At 36.6% G+C, this 20,586-nt stretch overlaps 1 protein-coding gene across 1 annotated transcript; it reads left to right on the top strand.

The window, feature by feature from the left end:
- The first annotated feature begins 13,815 nt into the window (after nt 1–13,815).
- Nucleotides 13,816–19,600, top strand: LOC120003587 (protein FAR1-RELATED SEQUENCE 2-like). The gene is made up of 8 exons (XM_038852609.1): nt 13,816–13,888; nt 14,434–14,579; nt 17,977–18,042; nt 18,124–18,139; nt 18,327–18,522; nt 18,714–19,256; nt 19,339–19,496; nt 19,575–19,600. The coding sequence occupies exons 1-8, from the start codon at nt 13,816–13,818 to the stop codon at nt 19,598–19,600; spliced, it is 1,224 nt and encodes a 407-aa protein (XP_038708537.1).
- Nucleotides 19,601–20,586: the final 986 nt, after the last annotated feature.

The following is a 20,586-nucleotide window of genomic DNA, read 5'->3' as shown; positions in this document are numbered from 1 at the left end:
TCTTTTCACGATCTCTCAAATAAGGTGATACTTACGCTCAATCTGTTTATTCCTTGAATGAACCCGTGGTTCCTTTGAATTCGCAACTTCACCACTATTATCATAATGAAGTGTAACTGGTGTTGGAATTGAAGGAACTACTGCCACATCAGTTAGGAAGTTTCGGAGCCCTACGACTTCCTTAGCTGCCTCAACGACTTCTACATATTCTGCTTCCATGGTAAAGTCTACTATACATTTCTGCTTAACACTCCTCCAACTTACGGCTCCATCTCCTTGAGTAAATATATATCCTAAGGTAGATTTTCTAAAGTCTCTGTCTGCCTGGAAATCTGAATCCGCATACCCTAAAGGTAGTAGGTCATCTGCCTCATATACTAACATGTAATCTCTCGTTCTCCGTAGACACTTGAGTACATGTTTTACCGCAAGCCAATGTTCAATGCTAGGATTTGATTGATATCTGCTAACTAAACCAACTATATAACATATATTTGGCCTAGTACACATCATCGCATACATGAGACTTCCCACTATCGAGGCATAAGGAATGTTTCTCATCTTCTCAATCTCTTCTTGTGTGTCAGGACACTATTTTTGAGAAAGAATGATTCCAAATCTGTAAGGAAGAACTTTCTCATTTCCTTTCTTAGAATCTTGCATGTTAAACCTAGCAAGAATGGTGTCAATGTAATGAGCTTGTGACAAGCCTATCATTCTTTGTTTTCGATCACGCATAAACTTGATCCCAAGAATTTGACCAGCTTCTCCCAAATCCTTCATCGTAAATTGACTTCCTAACCATACTTTAATCGATGACAATACTGTTACATCATTCCCAATTAACAGTATATCATCAACATAAAGTACAAGAAAGACCACCACTTTTCCATTGCATCTTGTGTAGACACGATTCATCAGGACATTGCACAAATCCATAGGCTTTGATGACTTGATCGAATATGATATTCCAAGATCTAGATGCTTGCTTAAGTCCATAAATGGGCCTATTAAGCTTGCATAATAAATGCTCTTGGCCTTTTACTATGTAACCTTCAAGTTGCATCATGTAGATGCATTCATCAAGACTTCCATTTAGGAATGTTGTCTTGACATCCATTTGTCAAATTTCATAATCGAAATAAGTGGCAATAGAAAGAAGGATCTGAATAAACTTGAGCATGGCTATTGGCGAAAAAGTTTGCTCATAATCGATCCCTTCTTTCTGAGTATACCCTTTTACAACAAGCCTTGCTTTGAAAGTTTCCACTTTCCCGTCTATTCCCCTCTTTCTCTTATAGATCCATTTACACCCGATAGGTTTTACCCTATCTGGTGGTTCTACAAGATCCCAAACCTGATTGGAGTACATAGACTCCATTTCAGAATTCATAGCATTTTTCCAAGATTCAACATCAATGTCTTGGAGTGCTTGGTCATAAGTAACTGGGTCAGTATCTTGTTCATCCGAAATTAAGGTGCCAACCTCATTCAAGAACATATACCTATCTTGTTGTCTAAGAACCCTCCCACTACGACATGGCACTACCTATGTTTTATTTCCTGAGTTGTCATGGTTAGTTTGTTCTTCCCCGTTAGGATCAATTTGAACAATTGGTTCAACCGAGCTCCCACTACCGTTTTGTAATGGTATAGGATCGGCCAAGACATCAAAAGTGTCTTGCGATACTTGTTTTTCTTGTGTCTCACCTCTCAATTCCTCAAGAACTATCCTACTCTTGGGTTTATGATTCATCATATAGTCCTCTTCTAAGAATCTAGCATTGGTGCTCACAATTACTTTCTGAGTCTTAGGACTATAAAATAAATCACCTTTTGTTCCTTTTGGATACCCCACAAATAAGCACACTTCTGTCCTTGGTTCTAGCTTACTAGCGTTCCCATCCAACACAAGTCATGGACTACTGATATAGATTGAGGCCCAAGCCCAGCAATAAACAGGCCCTAACTAGTCACTAGAAAACCAGTTGACTAGTGTTAGGATTGACCCACTTATATACTACAACTCAAGCCCTTAATCCACCGATGTGGGATTCACCTTCGATGTTTACATCATTCACACCCCCTACGACACGCCGCTGCTACCCCCTCCGGGCCCGACTGACACGTGTTTTCAAAACCTACTCTGATGTAGATTGACGCCCAAGCCCAGCAACAAACAGGCCCTAACTAGCCACTAGAAAATCGGTTGACTAGTGTCAGGATTGACCCACTTATATACTGCAACTCAGGCCCTCAATCCACCGATGTGGGATTCACCTTCGATGTTTACATCAACTACCCCAAATCCAAAGGTGAGAAAGATTTGGCTTGCGCCCATTCCACCTTTCATATGGTGCAGTTGGTATTGACTTTGTAGATACCAAGTTTAGAAGATACGTAGCAATCTTTAGAGCTAATCCTCAAAACGAATTCGATAAATCAGAATAGCTTAACATTGATATCACCATCTCCATAAGAGTCTTATTTCTCCTCTCAGCCACACCGTTTTGTTGCGGTGTTCCTGGTCTAGTTAACTGGGATGTAATTCCTTCTACAACCATATAATCCTGAAATTGTCCCAAGAGGTATTCACCACCATGATCAGATCGTAGTGTTTTGATACACTCTCCTTGTTGCTTATTCAATTTCTCTCTAAACTCTTTGAATTTTTCAAAAGTTTCAGAGTGGTGGTGCATCAAGTAAATGTATACATATCTTCAATAATCTTCAATGAAAGTGACACAATATTCAAAACCCCCTCACTCGAACTGACATAGGACCACATAAGTCTGAGTGTACCAAATACAAACGCGCTTCGGCGCTATACCCTTTGGTTGAAAAAGCCCTCTTGGTCATCTTACCTTCCAAACAAGATTCACAAACAGGGAGTTGTTCGATCTCCAATGAACCTAAAGGTCCATCTTGAACTAGTCGTGAAATCCTGTTTGAGTTAACATGACCAAGACGTAGGTGCCATAAGTATGTTTGATTTGACATGGATGGTTCTTTTCTCTTTTTAGATGATGTAACTAAGCTATTAGATTCTTTAATTTCGGAATAGCTAGGTCTAACAATATATATATTTCCTTCTAATGTACCATCACAAATAAAACGATTATTACGTTTAATAAAAAGCGTTTTACCAAATCCAAAGAAATATCCTTGATTTACAAAATAAGGAACCGAAAGCAAGTTTCTCCTCATAAGAGGTACATAAGAACAATCCAATAAAGTCAAACTCTTATTCCTATTAAAATAAAGAATAACTACTCCTATAGATACTATTGGAAGTTTTGTGCCATCACCCAAGATTCTGTGTTCTTCTCCTTCACTTTGCTTCTGAGTCTCCTGGAACCCCTGCAAAGTGTTACAAACATGATTAGTGGATCCAGTATCTATACACCAGGTTTCAATAGATACAACCGCTAAGCATGCTTCAGTAACTAGTGAAAAAAGAATACATTTCTTGTTCTTGCTTAGGAATTTTGGATAATCTTTCTTCCAATGTCCCTTTTGACCGTAGTGAAAACACTTGCCTTTCGGCTTTTTCGCTCCACCTGATTGAATACCTGTGCCAGCCGAACCCTTCCCTTTCTTCTTCTGAGTTTTATTCTTCTTCTTACCTTTTGGTATAGAAGAATCCTTCTCAGTGACATTCACATGTGGTGTTTTCCTTTTGAACAACCTTTCTATAGCTAGGAGTTCATTGAGCAATTTTGATAAACTATACTGAAGCTTGTTCATGTTATAATTCATCCAAAAATTCTCAAAAGACTCCAGTAGTGACTGGAGAATGATATCGACTTGGGATTCCCATCAATATCGAAACCTAGGACTTTGAGCTCATTTAGAAAACTCATCATCTTCATAACATGCTCCCTTACCAAAGTTCCCTCCTACATTTGGGTGCCCCATAGTTGTTACATGATATTCTGCCTAGTGGCTCAGCCTTGGCTACCAAACATCTCTTTAAGACTATACATCATATCAGCAGCACTGGTCATTGATTGATGTTGCTCATGTAACACACTCGACATAGAGGCCAGTATGTAACAATGAGCCATCTCATCAGCCTTGACCCACTTCTTGTAGGGCTTCTACTCCTCTTCGGAAGCTCCCTCAACCGGATAGTCAGGACATGGTTCTGTTAGCACATACTCGTATTCTTCAACAGTCAACACAATATTCAAGTTTCTTTTCCAATCAATATAGTTCGGACCCTCTATCTTATGATCTTTAAGTATCATACTTAGTGGATTGAATGACCTCATTTCAAATATGAGAAAGATAAAAGATTACAATTAATCTAAGGCATAATTAATTCAATTTAATTTAAACAATAAAACTGCACCCTTCAAATTAACATGATAAAACACGGGGTTTCACAAGATTCTAGGCATCCAATCAAAACAACCAAAACATACATTCGATTGACCATGATAGCCTAATCCTGCAAAACAGAGGTTAGACATGATTCTAACCATAACTAGATCGCATCCTTGGTTGTCTAAATCGATCATGAATGATGCACGACCAGCATCGGTATCAATTGTAAGAAAAGTCGTTTGTAAAAATAGAGTTTTAGGTTTCAAAAATGTTTGTTTATGCAACGGAAGCTTTCTAAAATTTCATACATGTTCATGATCCTTTTAGAACTACATTTAGTCAACCCAAGTTTGTAGAATCTTAGTTATGTGATTTAGAAAAATACCTTTTTGGATTTTCCAGATGAAGATCCACAAGGAGAGTTCAACAATCTATTGATTGTAACTCTTGAAAACTTGATTCCAAATCCGGAGTGTTGTAGATGAGATTCGGACTTCTGTGACTTACAAATCTTCCTCCTTATTCCCTTGGGAGGAACTTTTCCCACACTTGTATGTGTTGTATCTTGTATGGCCGGCCAAGCTTGGTATTTATAGTACCCTTGGCCGGCCCCCACTCTAGGGTTTCCTAGAGTGGGCCGGTTATAAGCTTGTGCAATACACCAAGCCCAATTCTCTCGTATTTAGTTCATAAACTATTTGGTCCAACTCAATTCTTATTTGGGTTAAGCAGGGGACCTACAAGGGAAACAATATATGGGCTACACCATATTTAGAAGTCCAAACCCATCATACAAGGTTTTACTTTTAAATATGAATATTAGTATTTTCCACCAAAAAACTAATATTGAATAACTCCCCATATCATCTCAAATTACAATTTGAGTCCATCAAGTTATAATTGTTTAATTTGCCTCTTCACGTTAAGTACCAAATACTCATCAATTAAATACATGTCATTGACATCATATATTTAATCGATATCTATAATCCTTGAGCAAATCCGCTTAACTCGTTTGCTTGTGCCGGATTAATTAAAATCTGCTTGCAAGACTTAGGCACAAATCCAAACCCTATAAGCCACCTCAAGAGGGTATTTGCAATCCCGATAGGGACGTAAATTCTATTGACTAACTACCTTGCATCATACATATAATGCGGTGACCCAACTTTCCTAGAATTATTAGCCTTTAATTTAGACCTCGTCCTTTGGTAAAATCAAAGTCCCGTACACTATATGCACATGTAATGATAATCATCAATAAATTAAGAGCATAAACAATTCAATAACAAATGCACAATTGTTCATACAGTCAGCTAGAACAATTGAGTTGTATTTGGTTCGGTCAATACACACAAAGTGTACTAGTACGATAGGTAAAGCAATTCCCGCTTTCTATCACCAACGCCATCTAGGTTGTGACCTAATCTCATATTTAATAGGAACCTATGAATTTATCTTCTGTATGCACACATATAGCTCTACATATCAATTCATCTACTATATTAAATAATAGGCACATATGCCATTCATCATTCTCAATTGAAAATACAACTAAACATTTTATTCATAAAATAAAATAGTTAATGTATACATAAAATCCAGGCTTTAAGTATACACTCTCAACAAGCCCAGCAGAGGGCAAGCCTGGTAAAATCCTGGGTTCTCTTTGAGGAGCTAACGTAGAAGACGAACTTGTTGAGCCAGAAGATCAGGAAATGTGTATGATCTTCTATTGAAACTATGTTGATTTTCATAATGAAAGCAAGATCTTGGAGGGTGGGGCTCATAAATCCAGCCCTGAAATGGAAAGAATTGGTCCCCACGTCCCATAATTGGGCAGTAACACACAAGAGGGCTTTATCAACATGGACTTTTTGTTCACTGATCAAGAGGAAATCATGAATCCTAAGTCTCTTCCACAAATGCTCCAGATGAGGGTAAAGATGACCCAACTAGGTTCCATATCGTGGGTCCTTCGTGGGCCATAGACAAATTGGAGAAGTCTTAAAATAGGTAGCCCATGCATGGGTATGGTTGAAGGGTAGCTCAAAACCACAAAGAGGGTAGAAAGAGTTCAAAGATTTTGGAAACCTTTCAGATCCAAAGGTAGGGGTTAGGACCAACAGGAAAGGATGAGTATTTATGGGGATCTCTTTTGCCATGATCTCTTGAACCTGAAAACGTAGGTCAAAAGAAGGAGATGAAGTTCCAGTGGCAGCCATGGCGAAAAGCAATAGAGAAGACATTTTGTGGAAGAGAGGAGTTGTGCAAAGAAGGGAGACGAAGAAGTGAGTAGACGGTAAAAGGGTTTTTTCCTTTGTCAGTCTTTGTGTGGAGGTAAGACTCTCTCAGTGAAAAATGTGTCAGCTCAACTAATTGCTTGAGATTAAGGCCAAGATCATGTTAGCGGCGCATTAAATGGAAGGATCAAAAATAAAAATTTAAATCCTTCTCTTGCTCCAAGAGGAAGGTTTGAAGGTGGCATTGTTTGTGCCAGAATTAAATCCTACAAGTCAACTCACACGTCGCAAGGTGGGACCCACAGTGTGAAAAAGGAGGCCAATCTCCTGGTGACACGTGGTGGAGGCAAGGAGATTTTTATACTAATTGGTGTTCATTTTGCAGGTTTTTATTGGTTGTTGGCCTGAAATTCAAGGATTAGTTCCCAAAAATCAGGATTGTCCAAGATTATCTATCCAATAAGGTACAATTCAAGGAGTCTTGGTCCAAACGGATAGTTCTTTTCAAACGTGATTTGTTGGATTATTACTGAGATTTTAGTAGGATTACATCAAAAAGGGACCTGGATAAACGGAATTATGTTTGTTGAACAACCCAATTTTCTCTCAAACATGTTTCCAACTAAAACACAGCTCAAGCCATGTCGTCTTGCACCACTAATAAGTTTCCATTTTCGCATGATCTTTCGTACAAAAGTAGCAACGAAATGATCGCCATGAGCCATGTTCCCATATTTTCGACCATGAAGCCTAAAGACTCGCGAAGCAGAGACTACCACGACAACTAGAAGAGTCCATTTCCTCCAAAAAGAAGAAGCATGACCAGAGAGATATTGCCATCATTCCCACATTTAGGAGCACGATGCGGTTACAAAACCCATTAACCCTGTCACTCCAGCAAGCAACAAGAGAAAGGTTTTGCCATGATTCCCATGACATCCAACGAAGTATACTTGAACAAGAATAGAAGAAGTGCTCATCTCTTAGCACTATAAAAGAAGAAGAGAAAGAAACAACAAACTACCCGCATCAAACACATACCCAGCGTCTTCAACCCTTTATTTGCTTTCTTAGGCATGGCTCCGACCACTTATCTTTTTATTTAGCATGGCTCCATGGCAACAATACTTAGGTTTACTTTCCAAAAGCTCCCACGGCTATGTTTTAGAGTAAGCTTGTAAAGCACGCCTACATCCCAGGATGTATCCCTTTTTCAATGAAGATCCTGATGCATTCCAATAATGCATTGTTTTTCATTTCATCCCAATAGGAGCTCTTTTCATTCCAGTGATTAGTCTATTGTTTTCCTTCTTTTTTCTAGATTGACACTTCAGGCATTTTAAGTCCTTTTTCGGCAAGGCAAACCTCGAGTCAGTAGCTTGTGTTCTCTAACTATGCATAGTCTGTTTTGTGCAGAGGTCAGATTCGATGCAGAATCCTAGAACAATCATATCAAATCCTTTAGGCTGACAGCAAGCCCTGACACACTTGCAAATCCAAGAAAGCTTTTGTTTCCAACAACCGAAATTGTGAGATCCCCTATCTAAAGCAGAAGATAACAAACATATTTTTGGCATTCCTGGAGGGACGTGAATATCAGAAGCAACCAGTCTTGTGAGGTTTCCTGTTCAGTACAGAAGACGACAAACATATTGTTAAAATTTTTTATTATTTTATTTATACTACTACCTGACATATAATGCATATGCTTAATCTTTGTTTGATAAGGTTAAGGCAATAAGCCTTTACATACTCCCATTCTAACTATAGACTCAAGTTTAACTCAATAGAAAACGGAAGCAACATATTATTCATTTATAAGTTGTCAAGACCAGCTTAAACAACTTGCCTTTACAGCCTTTGAAACTAAATTAAACAATAGGCCAGTTTGAACATCTCTATATCCATAGTGCATTGTTGGCATGTGAACAATTTTTCACCTTCTCCGACAACAGATATCCATTCCCTATTCCAATGTTCTGGCCCAAAACTCCTGCAATGGTGTGTAGTACATATCTTAGAATACGCCTCTCCTTTCAACATTTCTCGCAAATATGACCTATATTTCCGCAAAGTTTTCTTGTCATCATTATTTCAGAGAATAAGTTTTAAAACATTGTAAGACCAGATTCCTTTTGCAAGTTTATTAATGCGATGGGCAAAGCATAATGGCTAAATTCACGGCCTTGTTGTGAACCTCGCCTAAGCAAATTTAGCCCGATAACATGCATGTCTTTGTTGAAGAAATGATGTGCCCCTTCCAAGATCATCGCATCTATATTCCCGACCAATATTATGAAGTTTAAGATAAGAAGTTTTCTCCCCGACTATTAAGGGCAAAACATTACGCATTTTTCAATCATCGACATCTTTCGTAAAATCACGGCGGTTGACAATTCTACAAAACCTCTAATTGGACCTCTATTTTGAGGTTCCAATGTCCTTTAATTAGGATGTTCAAACACTTAGCTAATGTATTTTATTGCATTTTAGCTTAGTTTTATATTTACAAATGTTTCCCTTTGGTTTTGTAGGAATCGGACCTTGTTCGGGCAAGTTGGAGCACTTTTTGAGCACTTTTTGCTGTGAGTGTCGGGACACCTCCCAAGGTGTCCGGACACTTCCTTTGAAAAATGAAATAGAGCCTATAACAAAGACTTGATGAAGCCCAGGTGTCCAGACACCTTCCAAAGCCGTCCGGACACCTTGTCGCGAACTAGCAGCTGCAACATAGATTTTTGAAGGGTTTTTCGGGTATTTCTTAATTGTAATCAATGGGGATTGATATTGTAAGGGTAATTAGGTATTTTGCATTGTAAAAAGAGGAGAAAACCCTAAGATTTGGGGTTCTAACTCATTCATTCACTCTTGAACATCTAGCCACCATAGTTTTTCTCTCTCTTACTCTCTCTAGGGTTTTGCTTAGTTCTTGTGATCTTGATTGTAAACATTGGTTTTCTTCTATAAAATTGATGTTTATTCTCATTATAATGAGTGGCTAAGTTCCCTTTCTAGTTTCTAGTCCCGAACGGTGGGTACAAGGTTTTGATTACTCAAGGTATGTTCAAAGGGTCGTAGCTTCAATCCCTCTCTTTTAATTTCGTGATAGTTTTGTGATTGGGTATATGAGAATAACATATTTGATTGTATTCTTGGATTGTCTAGTCTTGGGATTGCATCTAATATGTTCGATTGAGAATTGTTAAACCCATTGTATGATTTCCTTAATTAATTGAGTTTTCCATTGCATAGCTATTAATTATGTGTATTGATGATGGGGTTTTGGGTTAATTTAGGAATGTGCATGGGAGAGTTATGGTTAATTGATCTTTGAGTGTGAAACTAGGGTGTTAGCCAAGCCGAGCCCCAAGGGGGAACATTAATCCATAATATTAGGTGCTTATCCCGTTGCATTCATCGTAGATTAAGAGACCCGATGGCCTATATGTATGAATTGAAGTCTTATAACCCAATTCTCTTTGCATATGCATGATTGATAGTATCACACAATGCATTGTGTATGATTGTATGTGTTTGCAATGATACCTTGAGTATGAGAACCGAGTAGCCACCGGGACGGATTAGAGACTAGGTTTTTAATTAATTGTTTTAAATCCAATTCGTGCTTACTTTGATTACAAAATCGCTCATGCTACCGAGTCATTCGGCCATTTTTATTACTTGTCTTTATTTTGATATTCATTGCATTTAGTAGTGTTAGCTAGTTAGTTGCATATCATTCACCTTCAAATTTGCATTGCTTCCTTGTGGATCAATACCGGACTCAACGGTTTATTACTTGACGATACCCTACACTTGGGGTAAGTACACACACATACTTTGGTATCGGTCAAGTTTTTAGCATCGTTGCCGGGGAAGCGAGTGTCAAAGACGGAGCTGGGTGGCTTGTAGATGCTAGTTTTATGCTATTAAACGCCATCAAATAAGGAAGGAGCACGGTCACGCTTCAAGGGTAACTTCGTTCCTCCCTTTTACTTGCTTTCTAGTGTAGTTGCTGAAAAGAGAGAAAAAAAAATACAAAAAAAATTGTGAGGAGAACTTGGCGGATGGGGCTAACTTAGATTCCTGTGAGCGATGGATGCCACCTTGTTTGCTGTTTGGTAGTGATACGTTGTTTGAGAGAGCTTTGCGTAATTTTTCTTTCTATCACTACTTGCTACATCTTGGTGTGTTATTGTTCCTGAGGTTGATAGTTGTTTTACTCCTATCTTTGCACTTGTTCTTGCTTGATATTGTTCTTGGTTGTTCGTTGATTGAAAATCTTGTGTTACTTGCTTGGTTGATTGCTACTTTTGTGTGTTACGTGCTATTGTTCCTTGCCATCATGTCTCAACCTAGAGACAATGTTGGTGGGCGTGGGTCTAATAGAGACGGGAGAGGTACTGATATAAATGCGAGTGATGCAGGGAGTGTTCGTGGGGGTGATATGAATCTTGATGCATTGCGTCGTCTTTTGAAACATGTGAACATTGATGAATTAATGAATCCGGTGCAAGGGCAAGATGCCCAAATTGGCAATGCCCAAAATGCACCAAATGCCCAAAATTTGCCAAATGTTCAAGGTGAGCATGCTTCGCAAAATGCACCTCAACCACTTCAACAAGACAATGCGGTGCAATTTGCCCCACAAAATGTCTATCAACCTCCCAATATGCCTCCCGCAGACCATATGCCACCCCCATACAATTATGTGCATCCCATGTATTATCCAATGCCACAAGTGCCACAATATGCTCCCTTTGGGCAAAACATTCATGCACCCCCTCCTATGGAGTACATTCATGCCCAAACCTAAGAGCATCGCACTTTGAGGGAGCTTACGCATCCCATAAGGCAAACTCAACCTTCTTGCATTGAAGCTTTGCGCATGTTCTTTCCCAGAACCTCTGCAGAGCTTCTTCTTTGCCCTAACCTATTTAATTAGACCCATGACTTGGGCTTGGTTTAATTGGTTGGGCTGTTTAGTTTTACTAGGCTTAGTACTACCTATTTAAGCTCAGCCCTTTTACTTATTCAAACTTGTTTTATTTCTTTATTCTATTAGTCACATCCTTGTGACCGTTTCATTTTGAAACCAATCTATTGTACTCAGGAGCCTATTGCTCCTTTAAGCAATGAGAATCATTCCGTTGCACATCTCTTCTTCTTCTTCTTCATTTCTGTTCTTTCATTGTGTGTTCTATTTACATTACTAAAAGCCTACAAACATCTTGAAGGTTTAAACTTCTATCATCCATTCCTACGAGAACTGGTTTTTGTTTTTGTTATAGTTTTGGCCATATTTTATTATCTCATAACTATACGTCAAAGATATGTGGATATCTCCTTTTCATGTCAAAATAGATCCTTTTTTTATACTTTATACATCGGGTCTTTAGAAAGTTCTTTTTATTGACTTTAAATTTCATTTATATTTATTAACTTTTCGAAAGATTATCCCTGTATTTGTTTATGTCTAGGGTTGGAACAAATTACCATAATTCGTCCTCGTCTACGGATCAGTCGAAATTTTTCACAAATTTTACGAACAGCGACTCTTATTTTCATCGTTGTCATTCCTAAACTTAATTCTGAATATACTTATTGGAAGAAAATAAATTTCTTGCAATTTGACCCCTAACGATCTCTATAAAAGGAATGTTGAAGTTTAAAAAACTACCTAATGGTTCTAATCTTTGTTGCGGAGTCTATAAATTATACGTCCTCTAGTGGAATCATAACGACTTACTTCAATTTTGACTCTATCCCTCCTCAGTATACGTATAAAACTGCGCTGAATCCTTCTAGAAATATAACCTAGAATGAAATCTTCATTATCTAAATGAACCCGAAACATACCATTTGGAAGTGATGGAGTAATTAACCCTTCATGAATCCATTTTTGTTCTTTCATTCCATGCAAAACCTCCTTAAATTAAAGTATCAACTAATTAATGTAGGAGGAGTGAAATTAAAAGAAAACCCGTCCTGTCTCTTTTTCTTTTCTTTTTTCACAAAACAAAAAATAAGTTTCGAAAGAAATTCGGATATCAGAAAGATTACCATATATAACACAAAATTTCTCAGTCGATGCCTTCTAGCCGAGCCTCTCGATCTGTCATTATACCTTGAGAAGTAGAAACTATTGTACAATTCCCCTTCCACCTAAAATTCTAGGAATTTGTTGATAGTTAGAATAGATTCGTTGACCTGGTCGACTTATTTGTTTTAAATTTAAACTAGTTCTATGGAGCCCTTTTCTATGTCGTAGGGTTAAAACCAAAAAATATTTGTCGCTTTCGCAATGTTTCCTGGCGTTTTCAAGAAAACCTTCTCGTAAAAGTATTTTAATAATGTTTTTGGTGATATTAGTAAAAGGTATTCGAATTGTTCCTTTTCTATTCATAGCAGCATTTCGTAGAGAGTTTATTATGTCAGCAAGAGTGTCCCTACCTATGATAAACTCAAATTATTGTTGCCTCTCATTTTTTTATATTGACATGCTCTTTGGTCTGTTTTTTTTAATATATGCGTGAGACACACAAAATTTACTGATTAATTTCATCTATTTCATAATTGGTTTCCTTCAAATTGTATACTACAACTATATCGCAGACTCTTCTTCTATCTTATAATACCTCGGGTGCTAGTGAAACTATTTTAGTGACTCAATTCCCGAGTGATCGCATCGAAAATTCGAGTTCCTTTCGGATTTCCATCTTGATCAATGACAATTGCAGCATTGTCATCATATCGTATTATCATGCCATTTTCGCGTTTGAATTCTTTACAAGTACGCAGAATTACAGCCCTGATCACTTTTGATTTTTAGGGATGTATTTGGTAATGCTTCCTTGATCACAGCAATAATAACGTCACCAATTTGAGCATATCGTCGATTACTAGTCCCTATTATTCGAATACACATCAATGCTCGGGCCCCATTGTTATTCACCACATTCAAATGAGTCTGAGGTTGAATCATTTTTTTAATCTATTCTTGCAATACAGCCAAAAAGCGAAGTAAAAAAAAATAGATATTGTTTGTCCAAAAAAACAAAGAAATTTGCAATTGTTTTTTATTCCAAAAAACCATTTTCTTAGGTTTGGGTGGGTTCTACGTTTCTATACCGAAATAATGAATTGAGTTCGTATAGGCATTTTTGAAGTCGCAATTGAAATTGCTTTTTGAGCTATATTTTCTCCTACTCCGTCCATTTCATAAAGTATTCTACCCGGTTTAATGACAGCTACCCAATATTCAGGAGATCCTTTCCCAGAACCCATACGTGTTTCTGTAGGTTTTACCGTAACAGGTTTGTCTAGAAATAAACGTACCCATATTTTTCTACCGCAACGGACATTTCGTGTCATTGCCTGCTGACCTGCTTCTATTTGTCTAGATGTAATCCACACAGGTTCAAGTGCCTAAAGAGCATATCTATCGAAAGAAATATGATTACCTCGATAAGATATTCCTTTCATTCTTCCTCTATGTTGTTTACATAATCTGGTTCTTTTTGGGTTATAGTTGATGATTCTTTCTCACTTTCACCTCTACTCCAGAACCGGACATGAGAGTTTCTTCTCATCCGGCTCCTTGCGAATAAAAGAAAAGGATCAAGAAAAAGATATATTGATGAATAATGTACCGAATCATGATATCCTTTTAAATTTCATTCATCTAATCTCTCAGAAAGTTTTCTATCTTATTTTGTTTTGCTATATAACTAAACACATCTCCTATATTATTTAGAAGGTAATAAATATTTATATATAATATAGTTATATAATAGAGATAGGGACATTTTCTTATAATGAATATTTATTTTGGTTTTTTCGATTTTCATTATCATATCAGATTTAGATCGATCACAATTTGAAAAGAAAGATAGAATAAAACTGAAAAACTTTCGCAGGCGAATATTTACTCATTCTATAGTTATTTTAGTTGTAGGACTAGTCATGAACTTTCCTTTTAGGATACACGGGATTGTTCTCCGTCTGGTTTGCTTCACCATCCCACCCAATGAATTCTATGATAGGAATAGTATGCTAAAGGCCATTATTTTATGTAATATTCAAACTCGATTTATTTATTTGAATAAAATATATTTAGCATTTGAAATGAGAAAAGACATATTGGCATCGGTGTCTTTTATTCTGTATGGTATATGAATTGGTGTGTAGAGTCTAAGCTTGCACACGGAAGATCAATTCATAAGTTCTTATCGAATATAAGTAAGCGATCACAGCTAAGACGGAATTGGACAAACCGTCGGCTTGGCTGTGGTATAATATTTCAGTATACCTATCTTGGTTACGGAGAGTGATAAAGCTTGAACTTACTATACCAGTACACTTGGAGTGAATTGATCAGGACTACGTGTGAGTCAATTTTCCCAGTCTGACTATATGGAAAATTGTACACTCACACAGATGTTATAGAATTGTTCATATTCTTAATTTATTAAAGATTATTGGTACATGTGCATTTAATGTACGGGACTTTGATTTACTAAAGGGTGAGGTCTTTTTGTACAGGCCAACAAACACCAAGTGAGTTGGGCCACCGCATTAATTGTACGATGGAAAATAATCTGTTAATAAAATTCACGTCCAATTATGGATTGATGATACCCTCTTGAGAATGCTTATAGGATTTGAGATTGTGTCAAAACCCTGCAGGTGGATTTTAATTAATCCGACACATTCAAATAAGTTAAGCGGTGAGATCAAGGAAATATTTAAAGATGTCAATTAAATATTATATGTCAGTGACATATTTAATTGACGGGTATCTATAACTTAACGTGAGGAATTTATGAACAAGTATAACGAAAGGCTCAGATTTAATTTGAGATAAAACGGGGAGTGCAATTATAATATTTTAGTGGAATATATTATAATTTATGAATTATAATTATGTCCATAGGTTTGGGCTGATAATTAAATTCATAGGAAACCCATGTTTTATTTTTCCTAGTTGGTCCCCATTGTAGCCCAGAAGCTCAATACTAGAAGATACAGGAAAACCAAAACGGACCGGAATTAGGAGATGGAGAGGCTTAGGGGCCGGCCCACCTAGGGAGAAAACCCTAGGTGTGGCCAAACCCTATAAATACACACATAGTGTGTGTTTTGTTAAAAAAAAAAGTTTTGAGACACCAGTTGACCTCTCTACTCTCTAATCGTTTCCACTAGTTTTGATTTGTGTTCTTCAGGTTCTTGGAGAAAAGAGACCACCCTCTCAATCCAAGTTTGGGAATTGGTGCATACGGTGGAAGATCTGTAGGTTTGAGCTTAGTATCAAACTCGCTGACTCCATCCTTCGTTCCTGATTATTAGAGATCAAATAAGAGAGATCTCAAGGTATATAATCTTCTTGTAATTAATTGATATATGGTTTGTGCTATGGTGATTAGTATTTGATAAGAAATTTTTGAAACCTGTCTAGCTATCGTTTATGTCTATGAGGTCCTTATATGCTTCCGCTGGATTGCACGTTTCCAACATTCTACGCCTTCATAGGTTTCGTCGTTCCCATCACTTCTCAATTAATGGTTAGGTTTTAATTTTACAATGGAGTCTCTAATTAAATTTGTTCTTGAGTCAATTTTCTCAGTCTTTATTGGCTCGGGACTCTTGATTTTTTTTCTTTTTTTGTTCTATGAATGGATTCATTTAATTACGGATCAATCAGTATTGATGCTTTTCTACATTGCCTTTTTTTGTTTTAGTAGATGACTCATAGACCTTACATAGTATATATTGGAATCATATCTCATTTCATTGAGATTCGTTTTCTCTCTTTATCTCATCTTTCCATTTATCTAGATTATACTTTTTTTTTTAGAAAATCAATATTTCGGTTGCTCCAATGATATGACCAATGTATTATATCTTGACTGGTTCTTTTGATCGAGATAATGTGAAGTGATGAATTAGTTATTCGTTCTGTACTTTTTGTTTTACTTATGGATTCAATTATTATTATTTTAATATGGACCGGTACCCTCTTTTTATTTGAACCCTCAAAATAAAAAATCAACGAGTTACACACTAAGCATGGCAATTATATCAAGATGAAATAAAATGAAAATTTCAATTGCATTTTTATTCAACCCTATAGAATAGAATTTTGAATTGCTCATTTTTTATAAAACGACTTAAAAAGTTTGTTATTTTCTGTTATGGGTTACAACATAAAAATCAAAACAAGTTAAGTAAAGGTTTATTATTCCTCATCTCCAAATATCCAAATATGAGATACGGAGTCAAACAAACCTGCATCATATATAGTGGCAGCCCTCCAATTGTCTTGTGTGAAGTTTGCAATTAGGGCAATTCCTAAACTACTTTTTTATGGCAATATCCCTAAGAATGTAAGCTTCACACTACTGCACCAACTCCTGGAAATTTACATAGTAATTTTTTCATGCGAAGGTGTTTTACACTTGAGCATACATATTCCCAGAACATAGCGTAGTAGCGCATGGCTAAACATGTCGAGGAGATGAAGCAAATTGGTACAATAGATGACTCGAAAAAGTTTCAGAACATGCTTCCCCTTGTTAATTGAAACTAATTTTTTTGTCCCACGGGGGAGGCAACCTTAAGTGAACTGAATTTACTCTAATCTAATTTAATTTGTTTAAAATAAACTAATTGTTCAATTTTTCTTTTTTTTTTTTCCAATGTGGCACTGAGTTTTGCAGGGAAGAAAGTGGAGGCCTATATATATATATATATATATATATAATTGAATTGATATATATAGAAAAATTCTCACATGTGTACTAATTTTATACATCAACTTTACGCAATCAAAATTTAATAACTGTAATAAAGTACAACAAAAGTGAGGAGGACAAATTTACTGTGAGACCCACAATATCTATAATTTGGTGCGCATGTGAGAAGTCAATTATATGAAGAATTCTCACATGCGCACTAAATTTATGCATCAACTTTACGCACTCAAAATTCAATGGCTGTAATAACGCACAACAAAAATAGGGATCACAAATTTGTTATGAGACTCACAACATCTATAATTGAAAAACAAGTGCGTAAAATTGGTGTGCATGTGAGAAGTCGATTTCATATTTATATCAAATTTTCTCTTTTGCGGACACATTGCGTGGACAATAATGAGGACTGTCCAATGCAATTGATGGCCCAAATCATTTCACTAAGAAAATCCCACCCACAAGCATCTCTCTCATCTCTCTCTTCATGTAACCCTTTTCTCCCTCTCTCTCTTTCATTATATGAAGTCTCTGACTTTAATCTTTGTGAACTACAATCTATCTTAGTCACGAAATCTCCAATCCTTCTCTTTATTCTCTAACGCAAAGACCCAGCCTCACACAAACCACTCTTTCTTCTTCTGACAAAACAGACTCTCCGCTGGACCCAACTAGATGAAGCAACAATCTTGGTTATGGGGATTTTGGTACGTGTAAAGGTATACAAGAATCTTTTCCCACTGATTTATTTGTCTATGTGATATGAATCTACAATGTAAATTTATGGATTTTGGTTCTAGGATTTCGAGATTGAATGTTAGGTTATGAACATCAATTTATTTTGGGGATTTAGGTAGAGGATTCATGTTGGCGATGTAAGTTTAATAACATTATATTTAAATGTTGAGGATTTCGATATGTGAAAGTTGGGAATTTATGTTTGTTGACATCAATTTTTGTTTCTTCTTGTGATATTGTGCTACTTGATGTTTGTCATTTATAGGCGAATTTTTTTTAGTTATGGATGGTATTACAACGGGTTCTAATGCAGAATCACAAATGGACATGGGTTCATCATCGTATAATGATTTTACTTATGTTCCTCAAGTAAAGTTTGAACAAATTCTAAAAATTGGGCAAGAATTGGATTCATTAGATGAAACCCGTAATTTTTACAACGAATATGCAAGGGAAGCTAGGTTTAGTGTTTCAATGTGGAGTACAAGAAAAAAAATAAGAGTTATGAAATTATTAGACGAGAATTTGTATGCTACAAACAAGGGATTCGAGATGCGGAGAAATTAGATTATGTTCCTACTCGAAAACATGGTATTACTAGAGAATGATGTAACATTAGGATAGCTTATACATGGTGTGATTCAAAAAACAGTTTTGCTTTCATGACATTTTACGTAGTACATAACCATGTCCTTACAATACCAAGAAAAGTGCATTTGTTACGATCTCACTGTTCCATGTTTACTACGAAGAAGGCATTAACACAACAAGTTAGTGCATCTAATGTGTCAATTCACAATCAAATTAGTATTTTGGAGGTAGGAGCAGGAGGTTTAGAAAATATTGGTTGTATAGAAAATGATTTTTACAATGCACACCGGGATAAGATTAAAATGTATGTCGGACATGATGCACAAATGTTGTACGAGTACTTTCAAGCTGAAAAGGATAAAAATTTGAAATTCTCTTTTACGATCAAAATGGACATAGAGAACATAATCACTCATTGCTTTCGGACAGATGTAGAATGCAAAAAATCATATGAAGCTTTTAGGGATGTTGTAGTGTTTGATACTACCTATAACACTAATCGTTATGGAATGATTTTTGGACTTTTTCTCGGAGTCAACCATCATTATCAAACAACCCTCTTTGCTTGTGCATTCTTAAGAGACGAGACAACTGAGTCGTTCCTGTGACTTTTGAAGTAGTATTTGGGTGTTATGCCAATAGGTCCATCCAAAATTATTATCGTTGATCATTATCCATGATTTTAGAAATGCATATGAAATTCAGAGGGGTCCAGAAGAGTTTGAGGCTGAATGGGCTGAGGTTATCGAGCATAGTGGGTTGTCTACGAATAAGTGGTTAAAATCAATGTACGAGATCCATTTCAAGTGGATTCTTACGTATGTTAATGATACATTTTCTGCAGGTATTCTAACTTTCTTAAACACATGGTTGTTGTGGTCTTAATACAATATTAGTATCCTTACATATTTTATTAATCCAGGTATGTCCAGTAGCCAAAAAGCTTAAATTTGTCATGCATTTTTCATCAAAATACTCATCCAAACGGCTACAACATAAAACAAACATCACCTCCATAAACCTGTAGCAACTCGAAAAAGTCAACAATATGTATATTCATCAATATGCGAGCTTCAATCTAACAAAATATCTTTACAATCTGCTTGATTTCATCAAGAAACTAAACATGAAAAATCCCTAGTTTTAGACAGCACCTCAACTACTTTATTTCTAATACCTAATTACGAGATTTTGAAATCCAAACATGAAAATCCCCTACTTTTCGACAAATCGTGCCTCACCAGTGAGATGAGTAAAGCTTGATGTTCTGTGGTTTTTTCCACCGACTGGGTCAAGTGAAGAGAGAGAGAGAGGATTTTACGATTGCTCACTGACTAGGTCTTAGGTTTAGAGAACATGCGAGTTCGATTTGAGCCATCAACTGCATGAACTGGGTCTTCGGTTAGATAAAGGTTAAAGAACATGCGAATCCGATCTGAGTTGAGTGAGGAATATCCAAAAGAGAAAGGTTGTGAGAGAGAGAGAGAGTTGGGTTCAGTCGTGAAAGTGAGAGAGATAGAGAGGTTACGAGACCACGAAAGTGAGAGAAAGAAAGTGCGCGTGGTGTAAGTTTTTCTAAAGAAATAGATCTGGACCATCAATTGCATCGAATGGTCCTCATTATTGTCCGCACAATGTGTTTGCAAAATGTGTCCTTAGGATAGAAAATTTATATATATATATATACACACAAATATTCTCTTATGTGGACACCCATAAGTTAACATAACTTGTGCACTTCTATCTTAGTCGTTGGATCCATTGAGTGGATGAGATTAAAAATTTTGGGTTATAAGATTTTTACCCATTTAGCATCCCTAACGCGACTCAATTTCACCTCTCTTGCTTGTCGCAATTGCTTCCACTCAATTTTTGGGTTTCTCTCGCTATTTCAAAACAAGAAATTGACTAGCAGTATCAAATCTCTTTCAATT

This window comes from Tripterygium wilfordii, chromosome 8 (assembly GCF_013401445.1).
Source record: "Tripterygium wilfordii isolate XIE 37 chromosome 8, ASM1340144v1, whole genome shotgun sequence".
Lineage (NCBI taxonomy): Eukaryota > Viridiplantae > Streptophyta > Magnoliopsida > Celastrales > Celastraceae > Tripterygium > Tripterygium wilfordii.
This window is presented reverse-complemented; position numbering and strand designations above follow the sequence as displayed.